At 37.9% G+C, this 10,000-nt stretch overlaps 1 protein-coding gene across 1 annotated transcript in view; it reads left to right on the top strand.

Annotated features, from left to right (window-relative positions):
• LOC146453715 (furin-like) overlaps positions 1-10,000 on the top strand; it is a 128,904-nt gene that overhangs the window by 74,409 nt on the left and 44,495 nt on the right. Inside the window, exon 9 of the mRNA XM_085096281.1 lies at positions 7,337-7,437. Coding sequence (XP_084952407.1) covers positions 7,337-7,437 — 101 coding nt within the window. The remainder of the gene's footprint in view (positions 1-7,336; positions 7,438-10,000) is intronic.

Here is a 10,000-nt window from a genome sequence, read left to right as displayed (position 1 = left end):
ATGGAAAGCAATTCCTCTACTTTCGTACATCTTGTGGTAAATATAGTGAATTTTCTGATTGTTTTAATTTTGCTTGGAAAAGTAAATGTCTAAATACGGGGTTTTTATATAGTTGTGTATTTCAGCACGTTTGACATGTTCAGTGTTTGCGATTTTGCATCATCAGCAAAATCTGTTGTAATTTGTGGTTGATGATCGTAGTGATGGGTGAGGGAAAATTATGCAGGTAACTGTACATACAAGTCTACCAAATTAAAGGAAAATGGTGTTCCAGTAAAAATAATTGAAAAGTAATTGAATATTATTGAGATCTTGTCAAGCGAAGTTTTTAATTTTAGGAAAATAATAATTGGGTTGGATTTCATGGGTGTGTGTTTTGACTCGATTGTTCACCCAGTAGAATACTAGTGAAAGAGCTGAAACATCTGTGACAGAAAGCCCGGAAAATAAAAGTATTTTTGCGGAAAGGTGTTCGTAAAAATACTCCTTTGTTGTCAAAAATTCATCATTATTATTAACCACATCTTTCATGGCTTCAATGACCTCACAACTGATGTCTCATTTTTTTGCCACTTTGTTTTTTGGAAAGTAACAATCATTATCTTCGAAGAATGTTTTTCCTTTAAAAGAAAAAAAAAGAGCAAAAGTGGTGGCCACCGGAACCTCTCAAGAGGGACTTACATTCTTGTAACCCGCCTGTCCCTCTTGAGAGGTTTTTCTATTTATTTTATTTATTTTTGTTTTCAGTGTTATTTTTTTTTTGTTTAGAGTGCTCCAATTTTTGTATTTGCCTCTTTAGGCTACGCCCACATCCACATCGCTCCTTGAACACCGTTTTGTTCCTATGCGTTAAAGGGCGTGTAAACCTCCAAAATGCGAATTTTTCTGGTCACACAGTCATAAAGTACACATTTTCAGTATGCTGAATCTGTAACTCTTTTTTTAAAGCGAGGGCGTTTTCAGTTGAAAAAGGCCGCTGGAAATTCGAAGCGCCTGCCATTTTGATTACGCCATCTTTTCCGTGACGTCACAAGTGGATCTCTGCCGACAGGAGGTGAACATTCTCCCTTCCCGACCTTTTGTAATACGCACGTGTCTACATAAATTCCAGCAAATATTCATTTATTCTCTTATTCTAATTTGGTAAAGCGCTGTCTCGTCCAGTTTTGTAGCATTCAAACAAAACAGGATATTCCACAGGTTAGTTTCAGTTAAGGCGACAATGGATTAAATTTGTCCAAGTTTGTTTTTGTAGAGCCGACAAAACATTTAGTAATTTGTGGCGCTCATTTGCTTCAAGGGTGTATATATAATATGAGTAATGGGTTTTAAAAAGTAGACGGATTTAATTCCCAGTGCTATACCGACAATTCAACAAACACCACAGCAGAAAGCCTTGCCAGAAATGCATAAGCGAACAATGGAAAGCGAGGAAACAGAGCAGACGGCTGGGAAATCTAGTAAGAGGTAAGGAGAGAGCAGAGCTATATCAAAATTCACAATCGTTTCGGAAATAACGCCAAGAGAGTGGAAGACATTATTTTTTTTTTTAAATGCATCTCTTTAATGTGTCAACACACCGAAGAAACGTGAAAGTTGGAATCAAACTCAAAAACGGCAAAATCAGGGCAATCTGCTATGAATAAAAAAATTTTTTTTTTGTCTTTTTCGTATGTTTGGTGGCTTTAACTCCGTGTACAAAGAACCAAAATCCGTTAGAAATGTACTCCATATTTTGTTGACCGCACAGGACAGGAGCGCAACCCTCACATTTCTGCCGAGATAGCCCCAACACCAACCAACGAGTTGTCTGTAGGCAATGTAACGAAATTTCCTACGAGAGACAAAAGGAATAACTGATAACTGTGCGATTTCCTATTAACTTTGTAATTTACAGTATGCTGTTCACAGAGAAAGGTAATGTGATAAGTGTACAAAGTAAACATAGTCATGTCCTGTACGATTGTCTGTGCCATAGTGTTGTCGGAATGTGTAATACGCAGTTTTAAGAACCCAGACATCAGGGCAATTGGACCAAAATCCTGGATGCTTGGTTATACAGTGCATTTGCACTGCTGGTTTCTGGCCTCTACCTTCCATTAAATGTGGCCGATATCTACACAGCAAGTGCTCTCGGGGGTCGTTGGTTCGCACCTTAATTATTATAACAAGAAAAACAGCATTAATAACCAAGATTCATGGTAACTTTCAGTTAAAAAACTCAATTTCTGTCTTTCAAAGGCGAAGCAATCATATAAAATAATGCGAATGAACCACAAATCAAAACAATTACCAGTCTGTGTTTCCAAGAGGATTCATCTCGCTTTCGCTGTTTTCTTTGTTTGATTCAGGCTGCATATCACGCCAAACTCTGTGTGGCTCAAAGTGAAATGGACGAGCTCCAACATCCATGCCAGTTTCTGACATTTCACCAACATCACTGTCGTGCAAATTACATTCATTCGAGCTGTTTTCATGGGTTAAAATATCCTTCGAACTGCTACAATTTTCTCTCACTGCCATGATAATAACAGTGGTGTTTTCAATTGCGCAATGTTTGTGTTCAACCGCTGACATCACAAGCGCTCGCCATCGTTTTAAACGGAAGTGAACTTCCCACAGTAAATGTCGTCGAATTGGCAAGAATAAGTCGCAAAACTGTTTTTAGCACCACTTTTTACATTAAATGAGATAAACATGTGTTTCGGGGTTTACATACCCTTTAAGTGGCTACTTTATTTTAAGATTAGCCGGAAATTTGTAGGATTCCAGATTTTATTTGCACTAGATTTGTAGCTTCAAGTGATCGGGAAGCCAGTCAGCCGTAAATTGTAAATTGTAATCAAAATTTGTGTTCATTAATCCTTGAAACTCCTTTTAATTGTTTTGAACTTCCACTCGCTTCTCGATTTCAACCGTGATGTGTTATCATTATTAGTCTAACTGTTATTTGAAATTCTTGTCACCTGACCTGACTTTCCCGCCTCATGAATTTGAGGTGATACTGAATAATTTACAGCAATATGCAAATTCGTGAAATTTTTCATTGCACGATCTGAAGTGTAAATCAAGCACTATCAGACTCCTGATTGGAGCCATGTTTGGCCATTTTATAGGAATTGCCCTTCACCACGCCGCTGTTTTGAGCATTATCAGACTCATTTATTGAGCCAAGTTTTAACTGGCATTTGCAGCCGAGGAGTTGAGGGATGTCTTTCACATGCTGATTTGCGGGCCCTGCAACTCATCAAAAGAAAAATTCTGCTGCATGTGCGCTACAAGCTGCTGATGTTTCACAAGGTGTACCTCTTTTCCAAAAAACCTTCCCCAAAAAAATACCTGGCTCTGCAACAGGACTTTGCCACCGATGTCAACCCTGTAGTGGGCTAAGAAGACATCAAGGCGCTGGGGGATGAAATCACGACACTCAAAGAGCTCCCAGTTGATGACCAAAAGATTGTCGTCTTTGATGAGTAGATCTGTGAGAGCAACCAAAACAGCATCTTCAATTGTTTCATTGACGGCCGGCACAGGAACTGCAGGGTGGTTTGTCTCACATAAACCCTCTACAAGGTGCCCCAAAACATCCGCAACAACCGCAGTCTCTGCTGCATTTTCTGATTCCTCCGACATGAAAACAAGTGGATCACTGACAAGCTGGGCGTGGACAATCAACTGCTTGACGGCACAACTGACAAAAAGTTCTTTTTTTTCTACGATAAACCACAAAAATTAATGAAAAAATGTTGACAAATGTATATAACAGGCTACATCAACAGCTTACTGGGTGAAACTTTGTTGACTTTAGAAGGTGAAAGAGGACCCCCAGGCTCACAAGGCTGCAAGGACCCAAATGGAACCACAAACAAATTGGTTTAAAAGAGGCTCAGGGTGCGCAAGGACTGTCAGGAACGATAGGCTACTGCAGCAAGTGGGTTTGAGAAGGTCACAGGGGTAAAAGGTGATTAACGCTTAATCCACGATTAAAAATTAACGGAGGTTTTCATGTTGATAATTAAATGTTCTAAAGAGCTTATTTTAAACTAATGGTGGTAAAGAAAAGTGTAAGTCAAAACAAAAGAGAGCAAAACTAAAGGATAAAATCTTTTGGAAGAATCGTCATTGATAAGTCATTAAACTTGAATCAAATTATATGTTCATGACAGGTGCTATCGACATGGCAAACCACAAAATTTTGAACCTGCGGTGCTGCTGTCAGTGTAGGGGTTTTCAACACACAGGTGAATGAATCAAATTCAAACCTTTTTATCCAAATTACAACCCCACACAAAAAATATGTGAATGAATCATGTTTATCACCTTCTGGTCAACCTTCCATTACTTGATGGAAGACGTGGATGAGTCTTTGAGTGGGAATTATGTCACTATCACTGGGATTGTCAAGTTTGGCATGTCCCCATATCAAATAAACACTCATGAAACACGTTGGTTCCAATAATTACCGCCTATGGATTGCTTTCAATCTGAACTCAGCTTCCAATTGGGTATTGCACGCTGGCTGTGGAATTTTTCCCAGAGCTTCGAATTGCTCAATTAATTGCAAATGCAACAACAGTTCAATCAATGGGCAAACAACAAACTGTTTGCTGCGACAGACACAACCACAGCCTATGTTTATACACTTGTCATGTTTCACTGATGGAACAGCACACGGCCACAATTTCTTTACTTTGAATTGCATTGCTCAACCATAGGCCAAATGGTTGTTTATGGCATTCTGGATTATATTTCCATGATAAACCCACAAGACCATGACATCATTTGTTATTGAGGATGGAGACATGATCATGGAGGCAAACCTTGACATGTGTACTCATCAATTGTTGAATTCAATCCATCAGATACATTACGTTTTGCAACGGAAGGCCGGCTTAGGTTTTTATTGAATGGTATTAACAGCATACTAATTCAAGAGCGTAGCCACGTATGAAGAATATTCATCTGCACGCTCTCATAGCCAAAGAGTGATCACTTAATTATACAGCCTGCCTGGTGTAATTGCGGTACTAACTTTAATTTCCTTGCCTTTGGATGTCTCAAAGTGAAAATAAGCGGTAATTATGAATAGCAGCGTTTCTCACGCTCTCTTGATGCCAATATCAAGTTCAAATGTCAAAAGGCATGTAAGAACGATAGTGTGTAAAATCTAAACTATATTTAAAAGTAGCGCCCACTATATCATATTTGGCATGTTAACTTCTTTATGGGTCCTAACTAAGAAAAGGTTGATTTTAAGTTTCAATTATTTTACTTTGCAAAATACCGAGAAGGCGTAGTTTGAGCAATGATCCCCTAAGAGTTCTGAGGGTACATTTTTCGCATTTTGACAGGCTTCAATTTATTAGAAATTGAAAGGCCGATATCTCCAATGTAATCTTGATTAAGAAATAGCCATTCCTCCAAAACAACACATTTAATATTGTAAATAGTTAAGTAGGAATATTGTAATAGTAAGAATATTGTGTGTCGTCTTTTATGTATTTATGTTGTATTTTTTTGGTTAATGGCAAAATAAACGAATTGAATTGAATTATTTACTGGTTTGATGATTTCATAAATTAGAAAATGGGGGAAATGTAACAGAGTTGAAAGAAGTGTTATGGAAGCTTCCACGTTTTCACCATTTTGTCGCCATATTTCAAGACAAGATTTCACTACGTCATGTCAAAGACAAACAACATATTGATTTTTGGTGCTCCAAAATTGAATTAGCACTTAATATTTTTGCTTTTAATAATATAAAAATAGGCAGTCAAGGACTGCATGTGGCTATTGCTCTTATTATTTAGACTATTGCAGTGAAACAAATAATACTCAAATGCAAGCGACTAAATAAACAGCCACAGATGACTTACAATGGATTTCAGCACAAATGCTAAATAAATCGCCACAGTTCACAATGAATTGTCTCAGAGAAACTTTAGTTTTAACTTAAATATGAGAAAAAAGAGCATGGACCAAAAATATCATTTTATTGACATTAACAATTTTACCGTGAAGGGTTAACATACACTACATGTCAAGTATAATAATGTTGACAGTATTGTTTACTTTAATTGTCAACTATGTTTGAATGACCCAACGAACAGTACCAAAATGTTTGAAAATGTCCTAAAACAGGATTCAGGACCCGGCACAGCTGTCACAAATGCATTCATTCAGGTAAATAATTCAACATGGTCAATTAAATCCTTATTCTGGGGTTTTTTATACCCAGTCCATGGTCCATAGTTCACCTTTTGTACCTCAGTCCATATTTTATACACAGTCCGTAGTCCGCAATCCATATTTTATATTAACCAGTCAGTTTATTATTCGCTCCCCGACGGCTATGTTGGCCTCTCTCGAAAGAAATTTTTCGCTCCCCGAAGGAATTTTGGCTCTTTTGAACGAGCCTATTCGCTCCCCAAAGGAGATAGGGCTCTTGAAAAGGGTTTCAGATCGTCACACAGCAAAGATCTTCAGCTCCACAAAGCTCAATCGGCTGACCACACGCTTCGGTCGATGACCATCGATGGAGTCGTACAATTTCTATTGGCATGTAATAGCCGTAAACTTGTAAAAAGACCTGGCAAATTCTTTGTAAACAAGTTCTCAATAAATGTGTAGCTGTGCCTCATTCTTGAACCAAAATGGTTTAATCTCATCATTCATCAGAACGGAATCAATCGAATTTAAGCGCATGGCGAAAATCGGACCTTTTTCGTAGTGATCGTATGACACATACTAATTCCGAGCCATTCAAAGCCATTCGAAACAATCGTTGACAAGTGTTAAGCGACCAAAGATATTCCCAAGGGAACGAAAACGAAGATTGGGGAATATCAGGTCAAAATCGGTAGAGTTCATTCGTATTCTATTGTTACACTCACTTACTCACTCACTCACTCAACACCACCGATTTTCAATCAGTAACGCGTCTATAAATTTCAACGTGACCTGTATGATGCAGGTTTTGTCATTTACATGTGCTGTAACCTACACCAATGCACTGAAGAACACAGAAGATCTTCAATCGGCATGCATCTCTTTAATAAGCATACGATTAATAGTTGGTGATGTATGAAAAGTCTTTTTTATTTGTCAACTTAAGCCGACACTTTAACACCCAGTCTGACTTAATCTGCACAAAATTATTTATACTTAGTATTAAGAAAATATTCTCACTAGTTAACATGCCTGAGCTTTTAGCAACCCTTGACATGTGAACTTGACCATGGCATTATGGGGTCATTGAAATGTTGCCCATCTTATTTTTATTATCACTTAGTAGTTATTGATTAAAATTTTGCATATTTTTTCTCACATTGTTCAGATAACCGCCGATAAGCAGCCAGGATGTGTTGATAATTTTGGAGGAACATCAGCAGCTGCAGCGATGGCCTCAGGTCTTATTGCGTTGACACTTGAAGCAAAGTAAGGTTCTTTTTTTAATGTTTATTAGAGTTGGTCTGCATTTTATCCCTAACTCTGCTTTCTTATGATGAGGATGCTCTAGACTGCTGTCCCTGGCTAGGGGATAATTCTTTCTGTGAAATGGATAGAGAAACCTGTGATACCTTTTAAGGTATAAAAATTAAGATTTAGCACCATTTAAAATGAATGATGAGATGATGATGAAGAACACTTGTTTTGGTATCTATAAAGCAGGTTCTCTACGCGTATACGATTATTGTCTACCTGTAAGGTATCAGTAAGGTAGCGATATCCTGCAGGTCATCATCAATCTTCAAGAAGTAGATATAGTAAGTGCAATTGTCCTAATCTGCTCAATTTCAGCTTCCATTGACTTAACACATTAAGGGCTCCACGACAAATTACTGCTCCTCAGTCTGTTGAAACACTTCCGTGAAGAACATCTTGAAGGTTTAAAGTGTGCAAAACTTTGCAGCAGGAATTATAACTGGTACGAGAAATTTAAACAATGTCCTATTGTAAAGAAGTTCACTTGGCTACCAGTAAGACTTATGCTAAAATACAAAGACAGTATTTTGGGCTTCAAGTGTGTAAAGGGCCAAGCCCCAGGCTGTCTCTCCAATAGTCTGTCCACGTGCTCGACAGTTCACACCAAGGACATTTCCATCCCTGTATTCAAATCTGCCTCTCAGGTCAGCTTACCTTTTGATACTGGGCATTATTTTGGAACTCTCTACCCAGAACACTCAAACACTGTTCCAACATTACTGTTACAAAAATTGTCTATATTTCCCAGAATGTTCCAGAACATTTTATTGAGCATTGTAGGACACGGTATGGAACATTCCAGAACACTTTAGAATTCTGAGTCAAGGTTTACATCATTGCCTTTAAAGAGGCTTGCAGCAGTTTTCTCGACTAAGGGTGGAAGTTTTGAAATTATAATCTCGCACACAATATAAACTTTGATCTCCTTCGTACTACATCATCATTTCAACATAAAATTATGATCAAGGTTAATTTTCTCATCGGTTTTCAAGCAACAAATATTACCATAGCAACGGAAATGCATTGCTTCTCATTTTAAACACTGTCGATTATTTCGAAATCTAGTCAGACACTTTATGACGAAACTTTATGGATTTAAACGACTCAATCTAGACAACTTGCAGGCGAAATTAGAAAAAAATCTGTATGAGCGCTTTCAAGTAAATAATGAATCAATTTTTATGGGGTGATTTTGTTATTGCCACATTTTTCACCAATATCTCCAGCAAAATAAAACTTGACACTTTTGTCTTTTCTGTTAAAAGGTCATTCCTCATAGCAAAACATTCTAAATGTATATTGAGCTTCATAGGTGTCTCCGATATTAAGATATTTATGTTTGAAAACATAAAAATTTAAGATAGAAAATGTAACACAGTTACTTGAGTTTCACGCACTAAGCGATCATCAGACTGTACCGTTGGAGATTGTAGAGTTATAATTTAAGGAGGGCGGTTGGAGCGATCTTGCCTCTGATTAACTGCGTAGAATTTATTTTCATGTCTGCATTTTGTAATTAACTCAGATCGTTTATTGAGGAGGGTAGATTTGTCAGCAGATAGGATGCAGAGCTTCTCAGATGAGCACAAATTGCAGCGCGAGGGATGTCCGTGATATGGATTTGCTCGTTGATAATGGACCGTTTGATCGTGTAACTGCATAGTGCCATTATCCTTCTGGTCCCAGATGTATTTGGAGAGAATAGTGTCATGTGAATGGTTGCGGTGGCTGAAAGAAAGCTTGTGGTTGTTATATCGCGTTTTGAAAGTATGCTCTGTCATTCTTATATAAATCTTCTTATCCCAGATGTGGTGGTGATGTCTGCCCTGTAAACGATACCGCTTGCAAGACCTGTGCCATCGAGAGGACAAAGGTCTTTCTTCCTGCAGTTGCATTTGTCAGGCTCATTGTTGTTGTTCCTCGGTATCTTTGTGTTGTGGCACTTGATGATGTTTGCCATGTTACTCGTGCAGCTATAGCTGACTTTCACATTGTTCCTGTTGAATAACTTGTGGAGGATGTGTGCTTTAGGGAAATGTTTATCGATGAAAGAGAGGAACGCTTTTGCAACATTCGTCTGGACATTTTCACTGTAAGGTGGCTTAAACAAAATGATATTGCTTGGTCTGTTCTTGTTTCTGTTATTATTCTGGTTTTTTGATATTTACATATCGAAGATTCTCATGGTAGCTGCTGGTTTTGAGAGCATCATTGTAGGTCTGCGAGGCTTTGTTGAATTCATCAGGGTCGCATGATAAGCTTGAGATTCTGGTGCTTATGGAAGCTGGAAGGTGTTTGATGATGGAAGGAGGGTGGTTGGATTTCGCGTTAATGTAGAGCGGGTTGCTATCTGGTTTTCTATATGTTTAATGTTTATTGTTTAATGTTTAATAATGCTTTGCCATGCTAGTATATGTACAATAAAAAAAAAAAAAATTAAATTACAAAAGTTATAAAAAGCGCATGACCGGAGAATAATTGGGGGAAGCTAAATTCCCATACAAAGAATACTCTC

The sequence above is a fragment of the Pavona decussata genome, unplaced genomic scaffold (assembly GCF_977016875.1).
Source record: "Pavona decussata unplaced genomic scaffold, jaPavDecu1.1 SCAFFOLD_324, whole genome shotgun sequence".
Lineage (NCBI taxonomy): Eukaryota > Metazoa > Cnidaria > Anthozoa > Scleractinia > Agariciidae > Pavona > Pavona decussata.
The sequence above is the reverse complement of the archived record's forward strand: the minus strand, read 5'-3'. Positions and strand labels throughout refer to the sequence as shown.